General features: G+C 44.0%; 1 protein-coding gene across 15 annotated transcripts in view; it reads right to left on the reverse strand.

Moving 5' to 3' along the window:
- Positions 1-20,877, reverse strand: part of ZNF618 (zinc finger protein 618) — a 179,202-nt gene that overhangs the window by 41,669 nt on the left and 116,656 nt on the right. For 13 of the 15 annotated variants that reach the window (XM_064523585.1, XM_064523596.1, XM_064523595.1 and 10 more), the window contains 4 exons: positions 7,348-7,437; positions 5,868-5,903; positions 5,014-5,091; positions 3,859-3,948 (listed from right to left, as the gene is read on the reverse strand). In XM_064523585.1, the coding sequence (XP_064379655.1) occupies positions 3,859-3,948; positions 5,014-5,091; positions 5,868-5,903; positions 7,348-7,437 (294 nt within the window). The remainder of the gene's footprint in view (positions 1-3,858; positions 3,949-5,013; positions 5,092-5,867; positions 5,904-7,347; positions 7,438-20,877) is intronic. The other 2 variants (XM_064523588.1, XM_064523584.1) reach the window with 1 other exon arrangement.

The raw sequence follows: 20,877 nt of genomic DNA on the forward strand, positions 1-20,877 counted from the left end.
CCTAAGGGACAGGGAGCCAGAAGCTGAGCCAGCCAAGGGCCCCATCCCAGCGCTCCCACATGAGATGGTGGCCAGGTTCAACCAAGACTCCAGATCATCAGGCAAGTTTGTGGTGATGAGGCATGTCTGTGGTCAAGTTGGGAAATCAATCCACCGGTCAGGATCAGGTCTGGTGAGGGTAACGAGGGTCAGATAAACCCCAGTGATTGCTGCACAGGTCCGGACAGGGCCAAGACAGGGCCAAGGTCAAGCCGGGAAGTCAGTCCGTGGGTCAGGGTCCAGATCAACAGGGTCCATGGCCAGGCACGGGCATAGCTGTGGCTGAGCTAGAGACCAGCACTCCTACAGTGTAGCTGTGGCAGGGACTGAGGTCCTGGCCAGAGCATGGGGCTTCTGGACCCATGCTCAGGGGGTGTGCGTAGAGGCCCCAGATGAGGTTGGCCAGGACCATTAGGGCCTGTTAGTATCCTCAAGGTCTTGACATCATGTTAGCTTTTTGTCTTGGAAGCAACAGATGTGAATAGCTGTGGAGACTTTAGAGCTCTCAGCACACACTTCTATGACTGTGGAGTTTGTTTCTGCATCTGCAGTTACCAGGAGAGGATGTGGCAAGCATGCACTCCTAAAACCCGAACTTGGCAAGCAAATACCAAATCTCGAGGGCTTTTCTAGCCGGCCAGTGTTCCAAATGCACTAGTTTTTCTCTGCACTGTAAACACACAGTCTAAGAGCATCCACAATAGCACAGCCATCGCCCCATGTGGTTGAATCAGTTCCATCTTACAGAGCAGACAGAGCCTTGAGGAGGACTGAAAGAGGTCTCTGAACCTTCCCATGTGTACCTTCGTTCAGAGACATTTCTAAAACTAGGATAAGGAACACGCCTACACTCCAGTTTATTCAAAAAAGCCTCCAACGCCCTTCTTAGAAAGGATGAATAGACCTCTGGTGGCCATGACTAAAAAAAAACCAGCATAGAAATATGTACTTTAAAAGAGTAATAGCCCAATTCTAAGCATAAGATAGTGCCCCTTCTCCTCACTAACGAAGGATGACTTTTGAAGGAGACATTTGGCATTAACAATTCCAGGGACCCCCAGAGCAGAGCTGTTTTCCAGAGAGCAGATATCCAGCAGCACGGACCAAAAATTACCCTGGAAGGCCCCACGGACCCTGCAAAACATGAGTCCTTGTTTAGCCCCTTTCAATAACTTTTAATTCATCATCATGGAAAACCAGAAAGACAGACTCCGGAAGGGAAGCATGGACTCAAGCAGACAGACTCAGAAAGTTGGATTGGTAATACTGAAGCTCCTTCCTTACCTGCTCCCACTAAGGCTAACATTTCAGCATTTGTCTCATGATTACAAGAACAAGGCCAGGGTAAAGACAGAGCCCTAGCTTTACTTCCTCTGATTGTTAGGGGATGAGAAAAGCCAGTTTTGCATGGCATCAAAAGCTAGTTTTTTACAGCTGTGTTACAGGACCTTGGTTTATAGGAAGTGCAGTACGAGCAGTAGAAAGGCAAGCATGTTCTGGCCAACCTGCCTTGGGAGCTAACCAAGCCCTCTCCTGTGTGCTCACCAAGGTCAGTGATTTGTCACTGTAAATCATAAACCTGACTGGTCGTGGCAACTAGGAGAGCACAAAATGTAAAAATTGTCTATGGAGGAGGGGTTTAAAGCTTATGAAAATATTATCCTGAGCTAAAGTGTCTTCACAGTTAAAGGAAGGACTGGAAGCCCTCTGCACATGTTCTCTCAGTGACTGCTGGCTCTGGCCTGCAGCAGAGCGCAGCACCTTTCTCTTTTGCAATGGCAAATGCAGAAACCAGGGTGCAAGAATGGCATCTACCCCAGTCTTCAACGGTGTGCCTCCTCCTCCAAAATCGATGGCTACTGGGGAATCCACAGCTTCCTGCATGACAAATCCTTGCCCAAGACAGGGGAGGTCCTGACTCCTTAATCCCTCTTTAGGGCCCAGGTTTTAACTCAGCAGCTCTCCTGTACCCAGTGAAATGGCTTTCTGCCTTCCCACACGTAACAGTCTCAGATTGCCCTAAATACAGGCCTCCAGCAGCCAAAAAGTAGGCATCAGGGTCGCAGCACAAGCCCTTAGCCTCATGCTGGGCAGATGATCCACAGCATTTAGCACAGAAAGAAGGGCAATGTCTGCATGGTCCGTCTGTATCTGCAGTCAGACCCACATGAACATCTTTAGGAGAGTAACTCTCACAGAAGACTAGTTGTGTTTTTTATGCTGGGTTGGAACCAGCAGCTGCAGCCTACTGCAGGTGCTTGGGAGGGTGGAGAGATATCCTTAGTGGTAAATCCTCTTGAAATGGGACATACTGGGAAGATAAGAATCTGTTCTTGTTGAGCAGAGATTCCATGCATGCTCCTCACAGCACACTGCTCCTTAGCTACACAACTGCTAAGTCTCCTTCATTATCTGCACAGGCTTGGACTAAAGTCACCAGAGCCTTGGTGTTTGAGGGTCCATCTTTACTAGGAGATTGACCTACTGCTGATCACCACCACCAGGTTTTCTCAGGACCTGCAAACATCTGCATTAAGAACACTGTCTACCTTGAGAGGTGGAGGTTGAGGGGGGCAGGGATGTTTAGGAATGACTGTAACACGTGCAGTCATAGGCACCAAGTCAGTTCCCTTGGACAGATGGTAGAAAAGATTAAATCTGATGGTAGTCACAAAGGTAGTCTGTGTCCTGCACCGTCTTCCATCATCCCAGTCCACCTCCATGCTCCAGAGAACCTGCATGGGAGCTGTCAGGAGCCACCAAGACTTGGTTACCTTAAAAGTGATGGTCTGGTGGACTATGTTCCCACTTTATGTCTATGTATGTGTAAAACTAAAACTGCCTTATTATGCTAAAACCTAACTAAAGCTGAATTTGGCATGGGAGGAGCATGCGCTCCCTCTGCTGGCTGCAGATGAGCGGCTAACGAAGCCCACTAAGCTAATGAGCTAAACTCATCCGTCCTCATCATCAGCCACAATGCTGGCAGCTGGACAGACACGAACGAGCAAAGAGCAACCATGCTGGCTCGTACCATTAAAATCGCAATGCAGCACAGGGTGATGCTATGAAAGAAGCATGAAGTTCAGGTGCAAATAACTTCTCTGCTTACTTTTAAAGCATCTAAAACCAGCGTGTAGCAAGAATTTCTCTTGACTATTTTACTAGAATTTTGCACTGAATTACACTTAATTGCTCATTATAACCTCCCCTTTGTCTGGGGAGTGCAGATCGTAGTATCCCTCCAGAGTGCAGATCGTAGTGTCGTGTAGTATGCTGAGAACTGCCTTTTCCCGAGCTCCCTGAAATAAATATTTCATTGCCTGTGATTTAGTAGCAAGCTGCCACAGTAATTTACATGATTTTGAAAACCAGTTTGAACTCACTGTCTGCAACAGTTTCTCAGAAGCTCGTAAGAAAGATGCTTCTCCTCTAGCATGTAAATTCACTCATTATTTAGGGGAGTCTAGAAAAGTCTGTGCATTGGTTTGTTAAGCGCACTTTAGGTACTAGAACTTTCAGTTAAACAACAAAATAAAACATCAAACCCCCAAGGAACGCATGAAAAATTGCATGGATTTTGTTAAAAATTCAGTGACTTTATGGACCTAACAGTAACAGTGTCCCTCTAAGAGGAGATTCCAGCTTAGAGTTACAATGCCCTGGTCAGCACATCATCTGCTGTCCGCCAGCTGCAATCCCGCAGGGTCCAATGGAAGGATCCATAAGAATGATAATCTCTACTGCAACCCTTACGTTTATCACCGAGCACTGTAAATCATAGTTCGTTATGAAACAGATCTCCATTAGGATACTCACTAATAGGTGCATGCAGCGCCACATGTTCTTGGTAGGGAGTGTAATATTTGTACTGCTTGCCACAGAATTCACAGGTGTAATTGCCAGTTTCTGTGAAGATGAAATTAAAAGAAAACAAACAAAAAAAATCAGAAAAGAGGGCAGCATCCTCTCACATAATCACTGACTTCCTGACTTCTTACACAGGAACTAGCCAGGTGATAAAAACACACAAGAGCATCCTCCCCAAGCACTGGGAACTTATCTGCCCTTTAATTCACCCATCCTTTTCCCTAACAGAGGAAATAATTAAAGCCAATGTCCAGAATGATAGACAGAACATAAAAAGTCCAGTAGAACTGAACAAGTTACAGAGGGTATCCCAAAATTACAGCAGATAAGTGTGCAAAACAAGGGACAGAATCCACTTCTGAAGTCTACATTACAGATGAGTCGGTCTTATCTTCTGGTTACAGACAGCCAGTGATGCATGGACCACAGGAACAATTAAATCAGGAAACAGAATTGTTAACTTTGATTCCTAATTACAGAACTTTTATACTGGAATTGCAGATTTCTCTTGCAGAAGGAAGGGCTTTTCTGCAACAACTGTGCTAATTCCTGCTTCAGAGGTACTTTAAATAATGCAGTAATATAATCATGCAATGGCATGTCCCGTTCCAACCGAATGCTAGAAAGTACAGAACCGACAGCAAGCTGCAAATCAAAGTAAAGCCCAGGGTTAATCAACTGTTTCCAAAATGGAGGAGATTTCAGAGAGATGCCTGGGAAAAGTCTGGTCCTTTCTTTCTTTGACTCTGATCTGTTCGACGGATGCACCACAGAGACAGTGTGCAGGCAATCACCTGTCAACTCTGCCAACGCATCTCAAGACCCCCTCTAATCGCTGCCAATTTGCTTTTCTCCTGAACCTCTTCCCTCTTCTCTACGTAGAGCTGTTAAGGAGAAAACATCACAAGCTGCATTCCTTAGGGCCAGGGCTGCTGATGTTTGGTGTTCACTTGAACCTAGACATATCCTTCAGCACCCCTGAGGTTCCAACAGCTCTGCATAATGCAGTTCTCTCTGGTTTTCACAGAGACACTCCAGCTAATGCCAGACTGGAAACCCCTTCTGCTGCCTCTTTAACCTTTGAAGCTGTATAACAACTCATACTTGGACCAATCTTCTGAAATGGTTCCGGCTCCTCCTCCTTCACTTCATCGGCTGCTATGACGGCCTGGTCATAGGGGTCTGCAAGAGAACAGAACCAGCAGAGAGCTGACAACACCCACAGGTTTTTCTTCTACAGCTGCATGGGCACTGAATGCTCCTGCACTTGTAATGATATTTCAATCTGTAACAAGATTTCAAGGCATGAATTACAAACCCAGTGCCCGCTCTGTCTGACTTCTCCCTCCTCCTCCTGAGGTGCCCCAGGAAGGTGTTCCACCACCCTCTCCCAGCCCAACAACATGCCTTGCAGATAATTAATGTTAAAAAAGAAAAAGAAAAAGAAAAACAGAGGAAGACTGAAGAAACACATTTCAAAGCCTGATTTATATTTTCTGATTTTCTTCCAGTGCATCTCCCATCTAAAGATGTTCTTCTGTCTGAAAGTGGGCATGGTAAGGCAGCTTGCAAGCAAGTCAGCTAACAAATACTGACCAGTGACATTCCACCATCTAACAGCACAGCTAGCAGCAAATCAGAACCCAACCCATTTTATAAAATAATTTAATTTATGCCTCGAACAATTCACTAAATCACCAGAGACATGAAACACCTGTTTCTCTGATTTTCAGAAGCCTGACCAATTGTATGGACAACAAAAGCCTGGTATCTACTAGGGCTGGGCATCAACCTACTGGCTGTACGCACTAGGGGAGGGAGAGAGGATGCTCCTCTCCCACTGGAATCAGTGACAAAACTTCCTCGACTCTTACAAGTATAATCGGGCCTGCTGTGCCTGAATTACTGAATGCTTGAAAAGGTTTGTGAAATAAAGCACACAAAGGATCTCAGCTTACCTGCCCGGTTTTCTGGGGCCCCTTCCACACTAAAAACTAACACAGAATAGAAGAAGGAGGGGAAGAAACAAAACAAAAATTAAATCCTCTTAAATGGCCTTGTTTTCCTCCTGTATTTCACACACTGCTTCAGCATATTTGAGCCCCACAGAACAAGCCAGGCTTTTTGCCCCAGTCCCTCCTCTTCCCAGCAGCATCCATACAGGGACTATGTGAGCATGCCCAGCCCTAATACCCATGGATCCTCAAGGCCTTTGTCCTAACACTGACACAGCCCCACGTGAAGTAGAGATGCACACCTGCCTTACGCTTGGGTTTGCTGAGATGCAAACAGCCCCTTGGAGGAATTCAGACAAATAGTGTCTTTGCAAGACAGGAGTGGAAGCCAATTCCAAAGCTGTGGCCCTCTCATAACCCTAGGTAGAGCTCCCTGAACTATAGCTATGAAGACATTTCAGACAGGAGCAGACACATCCAACCTCACAATAGCTTTCAGTCCCTGTAACGTAATTTTGACTGCCCAGCAGCAGGAGGAATGGAGCTTGCAGTAGTGCACTGCAAGAGAACGCCAGCTGTACTTAGAGCATGTTTAGATATTCATACGTTCCAGTTAAAAACAGCAAACCTTTCTGGACAATGCTTATTGTGCAAAACGTGTGCTTTCCCCAGAGACTCCAGCCACTCAAAACTTTCTGCTTTCCAAGCAGCCTACAGCTGAAGCTCTACCAGGCTTCCCTCTCTGGCCACGTAAGAAGCAATACTGATAAGCTTGTAGCACACACTGCCGGGGTTCACGGCATCTGCGGGCTCTGAGTCAGAGAGCTTTATATGTCCAGCAAATGTATGCAGGCAAGCCAAAGACAGTATGTTGTTTCTATTATTTCCCCCGCTTTAGAAAAAAGAAACACACTGCTTCTGGAGGGGGGTGTCTGCTTCTGTCCGAGTGTCACTAGCCTAGCACACATCTACTTTCAAATAGGAAAAACTGGCCTGTGAGCTCCACTGACAACTCTATCAGTTCCCTACCACAGTGATTAACAAGAATGCAACAACATTTCTCAACTCTGAAATGTGGTTTCTCACAAAAGAGCATGTTAGGAACAATCCTGCGAAGTCAGAAACCAAAGCGCCACCAAATCTTGTCCAGCCAGTAGCCAGACTGACAATTTACCTTGAGGCATTCAGCTAGAGCATATCCATCGTAACCATGAACCTTAATACAGACAGGAGGATTGCAAGGACCACAGGTCCCAGCAGAGGGGGTTATTTTGATGCACGCGAAGAGAATCGAGCATAGCAGACTTCTTCCTGCAGCATCTGCGGACTGGACTGTGCCACCGCTGCAAGAGGCGAGCAACGCTGCGTGATGCCCTGCACACCACGGGCACTGCGGTCCTACAGAACCACGTTCTGCCTTCCCCAGGGCCACTCAACGACTACTTCTCACCTTAATTTGACTAAGTGTCGAAACAGTACTCACCATCCACGGCATGTAGGTCTCTGTGCTCTTGGAAGCAGCTATAATATTTATATTTTTTCCCACAAATGTCACACGTGTACCTAAAATTGTCTGTAGGAAGAAGAAAACAGGCCACTTTAGAAACCTTGAGGTAAAAAGTAGGCAATCCAGACGACGCTGCTGAATCAGACAGCCCCATGCAATTACGCTCTTCCCACATGCTCTCGCATACTCCTTAGGCACTCAGACAACCGCTGCTTCATATCTACCCCAGTGTGCACCACACGATATAGCTTGAGGCATATTCTGATTTTTTATTTCATAGTCAGGCAGTTCTGCTCTCCAGGAAAGCTTGTATAAAACCACACAGCAATGAAGACGCACAGCCAGCAGGCGCCTCTGAAATCTCTTTTGGAAGTTCAGGACTATAGTATGAAAGTGCTGGTCAGGATGGGGATGAACTGGCAGAACTAAACACAGCATCAAGATTTGAGCTGTTAAGGGGCCAAAGTTGTAATATGCCAGCTAAGATAGGGACTGGATGTGTCTGCTTGCTCATACTATGCTTGGTTCTCACTGCTGCTGCTTACTAATCACTATGTATAGTCACAAACATGTTGATCACGTACAGTTACATAGATCACGTATAGTCAAATTATAACAAAACCAAACACAACCAACAATCCAAAACACGAAGGACCTTAAACGTTGCTCAATGAACGGCAAGACTGATGAAGCCTGGTCTCATATAGATTTGTACCCTAGGCCCCCTCCCGTCATCCCAGCAACAGCAAACAGCCCTCCCCACAGTCATGTTCCCCCTCTTTCTATTCCCCACTGAATTCTCCATTCTTCCAGATGTACATGTGCCCTCAAAACACCAGCTCCTTCCCACGTCCCTCCTGTTCCAGTTGACCAACCAGCAGCCCATGTTCTGCCCGGCTCCGTGCCACCTACACATCTGTTTGTCAGCTGAGAGAGAACCGCAGGCTCTCCGTCCTCAGGAACTCTGCCTGGGTCTCTCCTCTCCGCCTAGATGCCTACAGTCACCACTCTGGTAGAAACACACTGTGTTTGGAGACTTCTAACTTTCTGTCAAATTTAACTGGAATTCACCATAGGGATAGACTGACAGACAACTGTACATACCCCGTCCCTTATGGAAATCAGACTACAAGCCCAAAATGCCTTCAAAAGTAGAGTTTTATTCCCCCTGCAGCTCTAACAGTGCCATCTCTTAACTGAGCTTTGGAGCAGATGTAATGAGTTTTGCAATGTTAGTCATGTTGCTTTTTATTCTTATTAGATACACTGTGTCAGGATAATTACCTTCCAGCAGATCCCTTGGAAGTGGCAGGGAAATGCCACTAGCACAGCTCAAATTTTGCAGGGAAAAGAACCTAGCCTGACTTGTGGTGGTGCAGAGGGGGAAAGACCCTAAGTTATACTCAAACTTCTGCTGCAGCCTACACCGCTGGCAACATCGGGGCGGGGGGGGGGGGGGGAGGGCAGGGAAGAGAGATGCAAAAATCTTGAGATGTTTATGAATTCTCTGTGTCTGACTGGGGACAAGGAATGTCTTTGGCTCAGTTATCACATCACAGTAAGAGGAAAATCCGAGCCTGGGTGCCATAAATCTGAGAACATCTTTGCTCATCAACTTGGTGTGTTTTTCCTTCTTCTAATGTCTGACAAGCACCTTGGAGTTCAGGCTGACAACCACAAGTAGTCATGCCACTGCAACTTGCAGCGTTTTATTTGCCAGCTGGCCACAGCGGCTGGTGGCTGGCATGCTACGAGTCTATCATAGCCATAAAGTAAAACACATCAGCTTGTGTAGCCATAAAGGATCTTCATCTAATGTGTTTTACTGCAGAGCAGGAGGAAGCTAGGACTGTACGTAACAATTATTGTGACTCCACAGATGAGTTGCCATTTAGCAAGTTGCAGCATCTCAGTTGTTTGTATTCATGTAACAACCAACAAAGTTAAAGCCTTGTTTGCTTTTAGCTCTTCCACCAGTGCGTTCAAACACACCAGAACTGCACATTAAGCAAGCTTTTACTTTACTTCTTAATACTTTCATTTATTAAAGAAATAAATATTTAAAACTAGTATACATTGGTACAGGCTAAATGCTCACTTGGGTTCATCACTGCAATCCATCAGCATACAGAGTTTCAACACTAAACGAAGAATCACTTTCCACCCCTTTATTTTGTTAGACAGAGTGGAAGTAGAAACTATGGTGATCTATAACAGAAAATGCCAAATATAGTAAGTGTTAAACAGTTGAGCACCGGAACTCTACTTCCGCTACCAGAAAAATATCTGTATCTTAACCTAGATCTAAGAGATTTAAAAAAGTCCAGGCTGAACAAGTGAGACAGAAACTAGGTCTACATAGCCAGATGAAAAGGATTCTCTGCCTCAGACGGTACGCTGCTTAAGGAAGAGGAGGAGGATTAGCAAAACACTAGCGCAAGAACATTCAAGTGATAAAAGCACTGGTGGGTCACCACCAAGATACTAACATATCACTCATATTCATTACATAATCTTATGCACTCTACTTCTGTGGTCATATAACAGCGTTGAATCTCTAGATCTACCCAGCAGCTTTTTCAACAACAAAAAGAATCTAATTATTGCTATTGAATATCTGTTTATTTGTTGCAGAAAAATACAATCAATCTTAGCAGAGAAAATTCGTAACATGTCATCAGTAATCAGTCCCACATTCCTGGGCATCCCAAAACCAAGAAACCAGCTTCCTTTTTCAAGTGTAATGAGCCAGGCAGTTAAGTTGTCGTCTAAAAAGAACTGAAGACTAATTCCTCAAAGAAGTACCAAATACAAAGCACTTTCGGTACCTCCATTTGGAGGAAGCAAGCTAACATGGCCTTAATTTGGAAGAAAAGTGCTCAATAAATATAGAGACTAGACTAAAACTAAACACTAGGAACACCATGGCAGTAGGACATCATCTCACAGATTCATACAGGCATGGTTAGTTGTATTCTCCGTAACTTAGTAAAAAGTGTGGGGATCTCACTTTATACGGCTGGGACTTGAACGGCACCTGTCGGGTATGATCACCATCTTCCTTCCCTGTGCAGTGCGGGGAAAATGAAAACATAATAAAAAGTCTTAACCACGCACTCCTAGAGAACAGGGTTTTGCTCATTTTGTGAGGGTACTGTTTTCCCTGAGAAAGATCACGCTCCAGAGAAGATTATGGTGAAACATGACATTATGAGGACAAATAAGAACTTGTTCCAGCTGGTACTGGTACTCATCTCTTCCTCTCCTCTTTAAGGTAGGCAACACCCAGCAAAAGGTGCCAAGTCTTGGAAACAAGAAGGTTTAAAGAGAATCCAGAAAATATCAGGAGCCTGCCAATGTGTGGCTAAGCTTTACCCACTCTGAACAACAGCCACCTTTCCAGAGCCACACTGATGGACAAGACGTCTTCCTTCTCACCCATTAAAGCTGTTTTTGCTCCAGAATCCTTCCGCCGCTGCTCCTAACTGTGCCAGCCTTCCCAGCAAGGAACTCACTCTGAGCAGCATTAGCCCGCACACGCTGGTGAACAGTTTATATAAATGTAGCTACTTTTCCTTTTGGGCTGTAACTACTCCACCAAGGTAGATCCCAGCTGGGACAGCATACCCACGGTTGCCTGCCAATACCAGCAACAGCAAGGAAGATATAGCAACACAGCTTCAAGTTACGGGTTACAAGGGACTCACGTGGGCCTGTAAGCCCATACTGATACCCTGGTGCCTGAACCTCTAATGAGATGGTAGCAGTAATAGCCGAACTAGGTCTATCTTAAGCAAATCTGCTCTGACTCCCCCCTATCGCCAGGTAGACATAAACACAGTGGAGCTCCATCAGAAGCAGAAACATATGCTAAGAAACAAGACCTGTTTCAAATACAATGTTGACAAAAACTAGCACTTACGAGAGCTGAAGGCCAACACATACATTGTGAAATTATTTTCATTGGGAATTTTTTTTTATTAGTTAATGTTTGAGAGCACAAAGTGCTGCATTTATGCATGAGTTCTATTAACTGCCACTATTAATACTTAAGCAAAAACACAGGGAAAGATACTAATCACTCCACAGGCACAGAAATTCAGCGTTGTCCCTTACTGGTATTCAGATAACAGTCCTGCAGAATGCATCCTTGCTGCAATCGCTACATTACATCACCACTAACCCAGAGTTTCAAAATGCTTAAAAGACCTCCAGTTAAAAACAGAACTCCAGCAAATATCATTTATCCTTAATGCTCAAGAGTTTTTCCAAAAGGAGCAGGGATTCCAGAAGAGCTGCAGATTTAAGGGCTAATGGCCTTACATCCTAAGACAGCCCCTATTTAACCCCCTGAAATGCACACACCAAAATACGGCATCACCCATTAGCAGAAAAAAGGCAAGCAACAGCCATGTTACCAGACAACTGTTCCCCAGATATGAAGGACTGACATACTGATAGGGCAAACATACAGCTTTTTTCAGGTACCCCAAGAAACAACTCCATGAGAGTTGGAAGCGTTTTTTGACCACTTTGCTTGCAAGTGCAAACCCATACGTCTAGTGCTCAGTACTCAGCAATACAGACTTGACTGTAAATGCCGCAGCTGCAGGATCTTCTACATGAGTTACCTTAAAATGATCAGATCACTAGCAGAAAGAGAAGCAGAAATCAAGATGACACCCTAGACAATGTATGTCTTCTTTGGTGTTGGGTTGGGTTTTTTTGTTTTTGTTTTTGTTTTTAATATCAGAGATCCAACATCCTGAATAAACTTAAAAAAAAAAAAAAAAAAGCATCAGGAGAGGATAGAGTCATCACAAACCCAACAAGATCCTAGGGGGATATATCTGAACAGAATGAGGCTCTCAGATGCCAATCTCACCTGTTGTTTCTGGAAGGGGAAGAGGAACAGAAAGGAGGCTTGGGAGGCTGATACGGTTGATATTCTAATTCACAAGCACCGTCATCCATGTTGACACAGACCTGGAGCCATGCTGCAGACTGCACAGGCATGCAGCAAGGAGTGGGCAACACACAGAGCCAGTTCCAGTAAAGACATGGAGCTGGTAGCTCTTTCCTGCCTCTCTCCAAGGGGCTGCTGCCGGCTGGCTCCTGCTGAGTTTTCGTGTGATCTGTTCCACCGGCAGTGCCTTGTGGCTGCTAATACCCTGCCCTAGGGAAGATCAGCCAGGTCATCTTTCTTTCCAGATGTAGCATCAAATATGCTGAGATATTTTTGTTGTTTCAAATATTCAGTAGAGAAGAAAAAACATATTTCATTTTGGTAGGAAAGAGAGAAGACAGAGAACATGTGCTCAACAAAAAGAAGAGGCAGGCAAAAGAAGAGGCTTCCTTCCTCAGGGCAGCTGGCTCAGTGCCTCACGGGATTTTGCTCTAGAAACCCCGGAAGGCAATGATAGCAAGCAAGAATTTGCTGAAAGGTCAGGACTCCTGTATCATGAGCTAAAAATACAGATCACTTACCCACCCTCACGAGGGCAAGAATCTGAGACCATACAGACTGTGCACAAACTAAAGTTTCTACTGTGTTCAAAGGACTCTGCATAGCGTCACAGAAACCAGAATTGGAGACGGTTACATACATCACCCAGAGGGTATCTCTGCAAGTGTGACAGTCTGGAATGACAGGGTCTCCACACAGCAGGTTGTGGGAGCTTCTTAAGGACTTTTCAAAGTGAGGAGCAATTTTCACCTGACCCATAACTTGCACTTACCTTTTAAAGAGAAGAACCCACAGAAGCTATGTGATAGAGGAGCTCTAACAACTTGACATTTTGCAGATACGCTTGAATCCTAAGTGATTCCGTTCTTACAGAGCACTGCGGAAATTGCTGTCTACCAGGTACAGCTTCCAAATGGGGAAGAAAGTGAGAAACTGCAGAGTGTAAGTGCATTGCAAAAGCCTGCTGAATTACTCCTAAAATCCAGGAATGTTCCAACTCCTAATCAACAAAAAAGCAGAAAAGTTCAGGGTAAAGAGGGCAATTGGGTGAGTGGCTATAGCATTACTTCTCCTGCTTTATGATCAAGGTGGCATTCTTCCATCAGAAGGTTTGAGAACTGCAAAGGAAATACTAAACTCCGGGAACTCCACATTTATGGCTCAATCTCAGGAAACAAGGTTTCCAAAACACGGATTGTTAAGTTTAGAAAATCTGGCAGCATCTCTGAACGGCAGTGGCGGGGGGGGGGGGGGGGGGTGTGTAATTTCTCACAACTAGGCAGCTGCAATATATTTATCTGTCATCTCTCTCCTTGACATTGAGATGTTTCTCCCCCTAAACAGGCTTTCAGAGTGAGGCTCATGTGACAACAAAATAGCAGTATCGTCCCTCCAGCCGCAGACACTGGATTGCAAGACAGTCTGAGAGACACTCTGATGCTCAGTTTCACGGTCCTCAACTGTTTCCTGAAAATGTGTTGGCAGATGCTGGAGTCTTCAAGAGTCCTGCTGGTGATAAATACAGCAGGCTGCAGCTGGTTAATGGCTGAGCAGGCATACCTGAAGAAAGCGTCACCTCTCCTGCGACGTCTGCCTTACTAAGAACTATGAGCAACTCCAGCACTCTGGTGAGAGTCAAAACCACCTGATGCAAAGACACAGGAAAGACAGGCGGTTTCTGAGATACATGCCACATGTTTGCCACGGGGCGACGAAGGCTGGCCCACCTTCCAGAACCACGTCCAGGGCACAGACCTACCTGAGCGGCCTCCCCAGGGAGGACCCAGGGTGCAGCTACGGCTTCCTTACAACAAAGCAGGGAGTAGTAAAACACCTGCAATACTTCTTTGCATGCTTCTGGGGCTTCCACCCCAGGGCAGCACAAAGACAGCTCTGGAGATGGGTTGCTCCTTTTCAGCAGCCAGAGGGACACTTGGAGGGAAAGGAACACATTTATAGGTTCCTAGGCTATTGGGATATTCCCCGAGCAGGTTCAAGCACTATTCCTTTGACCTACCATACTTAGGGGCTTCCTTCTAGAAGCTAGGCTGGCAGTGGGGAGAGGCAAAACACTTATTGCCTGCAGACCTCCATCTACTCCTCCTGCAAACTTTGCTCCTGCACAGAAGTTACAAGCTTTACACCTGCATTTTACAGTCAAGTAGAGAGATGCCAGTAAAATCAGTTGCAATCTACATCAGAGCTCAATTCAAAGGTGTCTACTAGCAAAATTCCTTCAAAAGGGAGCAGGAGCAAGCCCAGAGTCAGCAGCAACTCCTTAAGAGGATTGGAGTATGCAGAGTTACATTAGGAAGGATTAAATAATAATCAAATCCAGAAATTTGGAAAGGACAGAAACCCTCACACACAAAGGCACAAGCCAGCTCCTAACTAGTAGGGATTAGTAAAAAACTTTCCCTATGGGCAAACAATTCCAAAATCACTCACTTCACGATCGTTTATTTCCTTCCCACAAACATTTGGACCAGGCCATTGCGAGAAACACAACAGAAATCTAGATGTACACTGGCCTGACCTAGCATGGTGATTCCTGTACTTCTTGAAGGGGATCCTCAGGCTTCAAACACGCCAAGCATAAGGTAATCCACAAATGCTCACACAGTTGGGCCACATTCCTTGAATTTATGAACAAATGGTCCAGGCTGTTTACTTGCCTTTGGGGTGACTCAATGGCTAAAGGACAGGTGAGAGGGCATGCAGCCACAGGCGTGTGCTCAGTTCCTCTCTGAACTGTTTCAGAGCTTAGTCCCAACTCCAAAAAACAGCTGCTGCAGATGCATTCGGTAGCTGCAGGATCAACCTCACCATAAAGTGTTTCTTAACTGCTTTCAAGCATGTCGCCAGTGGATTCTGTGCTATTTTATCCAAACCATGTGTCAGTTGACTATATTGGCACAACGCGGATTTAAATGCAGACCATCCTGGGCTTTATGAAATCCTTCCATATTTGGAAACTTGATGCCAGACTACCAGGAAATTCCATACAAAAGGGAATATCCTGAATCCATTTCTGAAAGACAACCCTTTTGTTCGTGAAAGCCTGATGGTCACAGATTTGGGGGCTTGTTTCTTTTTTTTTTCTTAAACATTTCGGGGAAAAGGTTTTATCGGTTCTACTCACTGAATGTCAAGAGAGAAAAGACTTCCCAGGAGTTCACAGGCTGTTACACATTAATGAATTTCCTTCTCCCACTTGTTTCCCACTTAAAAATATGTTAAAGCTGAGTAAAAACAGACAGCAAATCTCAGTATTTTAAAGTGAAAATATTATGGAGTTTTGCAATCGTCCTCAAAATAAGCATTATGAACCAGGATATTCAGACTCCATGACATGAATCAGACACAGCAGAAAATGTAATTAATACTGGCAGATACTTTTTCATTCTGGTGTCACTGCAGGGCAGTGTTGAATTCTTTTTTATTTAAATTGTAAATAAGTGTAAGTTAAAGAAGGCAGAAAAGAGAGCAATAATGTGCAGTATTACCAGGAATTTGACAATAAGCAGCATCAATCTTACATAATTAAAAAACCAGATACATCTGTACATACCTAACCTGTTGTTTGGTTTTTTTTAATATTAAAAAGGATGCTGAATTTCCATTTTAAGTGCAAAACTCAATTCAGCCCTCATCATGGAGCTATGTACAGCACACAATAAAAGCAATTTTATTCTAAACTCTTTTTGGAATCAAAATGGTTTGCCTGTGAACGTACACTATTGATAGACTTCACAACTTTACAGAGTAAATAACACAGCACAAAGTTTCATAAAGGAAATGCAAATCTCATCTTGACTTTTTCCTACTGATTTGTCTTTGACAATAAACTCTGTTTTTACTGTGGTTTCCAGAGGGGGATTCACAGGTAGTATCACTGCCTAGATTCCAAAGTGGAAACGAAAGGTGATAGCTAAATGACTGAGCAGCACTGAGGAGGAGATCCTGGCTCCCCAAACCTTTGTAAAGAAAAGAGCCAAAGTAAAATAAACTCGAAAGGATACAGGACCCTCCTCGCTCTGATTATCCAAGATAATCCAGACCTCTAACCTTTATGCTTAGGTTGAAAAGAGGAGGTCTTAAGAAGGTAATCCTTGTGTTGCTCTGCCTTTCCTAGTTAAAAAGATCTTTAAAAGTGAAAATACTGAGAACTGTGGTGAGGCAAGTGGGATTAGTCGGCAGTACGGACTGCTGCATCGTTTTGGTTGTCTTCTTGGCTTGCAAATGATTAGGATGTAGATTTCAATAAGGCAAAAAAAATGCTTAGGATGGTTCGTTGTTTGTGTGCTATTCAGGTTTAATGCTGCTGAAATGCCAACATGCAGCTCAGCAGACAAAAGTTCAGACTGAAAGAAGAATTTAGAATAAATAACGACATTGGTGTTTGTTCACATTTTTGTTGCTGCATTTCAGATGAGGCTGGAAAATGGCATGTATATCACTCCCTAATGAACAGAAGTGGAACGTTTTTCAATCTTCAGGAAAGCTATCCTGGCATTTTCAGGACAAACTGATGAATGAACAGAACAGTTAGGGATTACTAAAATTCTTACCCTTTTTTATTAGAATAAATGTATCTCTCCAACAATTTTCCTGCATAAGAGATTTTTTGCAAAGCATTAACACCCAGATGCCTGTAAATACTGTCTAACTGGCCAGTATTTGGAAAAGGGGGAAAATCTTAATTTTTATGCGTATATTAGTAATCTTTTGTAAAAGATCATGTGAAGTTAATTAATTTAAAGAGTATTTTAAAACCTCCTTTTCTAAAACCTTGGACTAAAACTGCATACAAAACAACTGGTCCTTCCCAGAGCTGTGGAACTGCAGCACTTGCACGAACACCACGACCTCCAGCGTGACTGCATATGTGCCCCTCGCCTGAGCATACTGTAAATGGTTATAAGGAAAGACATTCATGTTGTCAGCAGGCTACCCAAAATGAGAACATCTAAAGGGAACCCTTACTGTAACAGAGCTATGTCAGAAGAGCAAGATCAAGTTTACTCTACTGAAAAACAAGGCCGGGCTACTTCAGCCAGCCTCAAAAAAGACATTGGTGCTGTAATGTGGGTCAGAACTAGTAAACAACAGCAGAGTAAGGCAAAAAGAGATGGATTTACCATGTTACAGACAACCCGAGAAATTACAGTGGTTAGCTGGGTGATTTCCCTCTCCTGTTGCTGCCGTGTATTGAGAGAAAGCCTGTCGAAGACCAAGACAGGAGTATCCTGCGTTACGGTGGACAGGCAGGGCTGCACCATGAAGAAGAGTATCTGGTTCCAGGGGAAAACGACGTCCCAAACCCACAGTCACCAAGAAACATGCTCTTGTGAAAGCCAACCACTACAGGATGGAAGGAACACATTTTTGGCTTTAAGGTCAAAATTTCCTTCCCACTGTAGATACCAGAAACTTGCAGGACTAAGTTCCTTATTATCTTCTTAATGTCCTCCTCCTGCACAGAAATTTATCATTTGTGGTCTCAGCCCATTGGTCATTTAAATTTGAAGATGAACGTATTCATCTACTTGAGTTAGGCAAATGGGAATCTAAAGAGACTTCACCTACTTAAGATGCAAACACATTAGAAAAATAATATCCATTTTTATAGCTATCCCCAAGGAGCAGAAGCATTATTAAATAAGAACATTGGAAAAATTAATCACAAAGTTGTAAATGACTAACCATTCACCTCAGCATCTGTGCGTGGGTGTGCATGCACACGCACATAATTTACATTAGACTTTTAATTGTGTAAGGCATTAGTCAGTTTTACCAAGCATAACCATGAACTCACAAGCTTTTGCTCTGTTACCCTCAAAAAAAGGGAAAGGAAATCAAAAGTTAAAATTTAGTTTAACGAAACATTAAGGTTGCAAATTTGAATATTTAAACTTAATCAAGAAATGTAGATGTTAAAGCTTCTTCTTTAACCTTAAATTAACACTAACAAACCGTTGGCACATCTTTCCATTGCCGGTCAGAACACTAAAACCACCCTATCCTGCATGTGTAAGATCTGGGCAAGAAAATCTTAATTTCTGAACACATTAATTTCATGGTTTAAATTCACAGCCCTCACAATGCTTTTGCACATACAAGGCATTAGCGCTATGCCTCCACAGTTAACGTCTGCAAGACATTCTAGCCCACATCCTTGCTTCTAACCTTTTACTGCTTTTTCAAATAAATTCCCTTTTAGTCTAAACTTTCTCATGCTTAGTCAGAGCCCAAAGGGAAATATGTTTTTAAAATATCAGGCCAATCATTTTTTATCTATGGGGTTGTGAAATACTTACTATGGATTCCATTTTGGAAAAAAAAATCACATTTTTTTTTCTCTTGTAACTAAACAATATCACACAGTGGAAAGACACATTCCTCATGGATGCTGTTTTGCACACAGAGGATGAGTGTGAATGCATTTGCCTAAGAAACCAGACCGGAAAGAAAAAAATAACTCTATTTGGAGCCTACAACATCCTCAGACTCAGATGAAGGTAAGTACCCCCCATCGCACCTAATGTCCTACGCTGTTAGCCCAGGATCCAGGCACAGTCTAGCACACTACGAGCAAGCAGGAAACCACCGTGAAAGGGGAAGGAGTGCAAGTGGCACATGCTCGTCTACTTGATTAGCTCACAGAGGATAGCACAGTTATACTGCAATTTCAAAAGACTCGCCTCCTGACCCACCAACAACTTGATGAGAATCGTAGCCAGCTGCCAAGAGTCTGCAGAAGATCACAAACAAAAATGTACCTTGCACTGAAACATAAAAGCTTTGGTATGTCTGGGTACTTGATAAGGGGGAGAGAAGATCTGGCAAAGAGAAATGAACTCGGACATCCTACGACACCTGCTAAAAAAACGTGCCACAAATCAGGAGCTTTCGCATGACACAGCTAAATAAGCCGGCTGTGTCCCAGGCAGCCTGCTCTGCAGTACTAAAGCCATGTGCTTCCTTTAGGCTATGGCAAATCCCAAGTTTGGGGGTCAATCTCCAAACCAGGGATGGTGATGGCAGTCACCTAGTATCCCAAGAGCCTAGGGATACCAGGTTGCCCTGGCCTGCTTCATCATGCACGCCACTAGGATTAGAGTACCTCTTCTGACGACTAGTTTGATACCTCTGTGGTATATGGATCTATCCTTAAAAGTAGTTATTTTTAACTCTGACACAGCAGCAGATACTGTATATCATGTCTTTCCTTGGAGCCACTGCACATAGGAGAAAGTTTCAACTGGCTTTTCTTTCCCTAGCTTGCACTGGCAGAACTACTAGCCTTGGACCTGAAATGCTTCTTAGCATTTTATAATAGCAATACAATTTTGGTCTCTGCTAGAGCAGTTTGTCTCTTGAGAGGAGAGAATAGTGCAGCTCATTGATTCCTCAGGCTCTTTTTAAGGGCCAGTTTTGCTTTGGCACTCTCCCTTTAGCCTCTGAACTTGTCATCCATCCTGGAAAAACTTCATACTGTGATGGTTTGGGAAAAATTGCTCTTCAGGGTGTATGGAGGTGGCCTAAAATCATCATGCAATATCCACAAACCACTTTTTTTTCCCCTCCTGCAACAGGAAAACACAACAGGGAGGTCTGCGATATTTGGTAAATATAATCGCCTGAGAGATGGTAATGCTAATTTCCAAAAATTCTTTGCAAATAGGAGAAAGAAGCTCCAACACAAAAGAAAAGCCAATAGGCACACAGAAAAGAAAAAAAAAAAGATTGTGTTAGTTGGGATCAATCATGATTTTGTGGGATCCAGCCCAGGAATTTTCAACCTATGGGGTTGGCCACGGCAAGCACATTCCTCACATAAATGTGCTAAGAAAGTTGTTCCCATTTGTTTCTGCTAGAATTTAAGGCACTAGTGTAGGAGGCTGTCAGTCATTGCCAGGCAAAGGATGGTTTGGGTTTACAGACAGGCTTTGTATGCTGGGCTCTCGGGCCGTTTCCACAAGGGTGGACTCTGTCAAAGAGCTGCCTGGGAGTAACACTTGAGCAAAGGGACCTGCTTTTGAGAAACAGCACAAAAATCCAGCTTGGCCTCTTAAACAGAATTACATGTAAACAAAAGCAGGAGATGGGAGACAGAAAGAACGGGATCTACCAGAAAACAATCATTAGTGGTCTTCAAACTTCCAGAAAATGTCACAGAACTACCGTAGTAACAAACTGCAATGCTGCAAAGAATGAAAGGAAGCACAGTATTCAAACTGGGTTATTTTAGCAGAATTTCTTTTTCACGTTGTTTTCCTGGACACCACAAAATAACCAGCTGGTGGCATGCTAACTGCCTAACAAAGCAGATTTCACATTCATGACTAGTATGGCCTCTGAGCACTGCCTGCTTTTACACCGCTAGACCTTGGTTTTCGTGGTCCTCACAAGTGTTCCTACCAGGGCAGGAGAGAAAAGCAAACCACACTATCAGCAAGATCCCCCAGACTCAGCCAAACACTGACTGCAGATGAATTCAAGGCTCCTAAAACCACCTCTTCCTGATTCTTCCTACT

The sequence above is a fragment of the Dromaius novaehollandiae genome, chromosome 20 (genome assembly GCF_036370855.1).
Source record: "Dromaius novaehollandiae isolate bDroNov1 chromosome 20, bDroNov1.hap1, whole genome shotgun sequence".
Classification (NCBI taxonomy): domain Eukaryota; kingdom Metazoa; phylum Chordata; class Aves; order Casuariiformes; family Dromaiidae; genus Dromaius; species Dromaius novaehollandiae.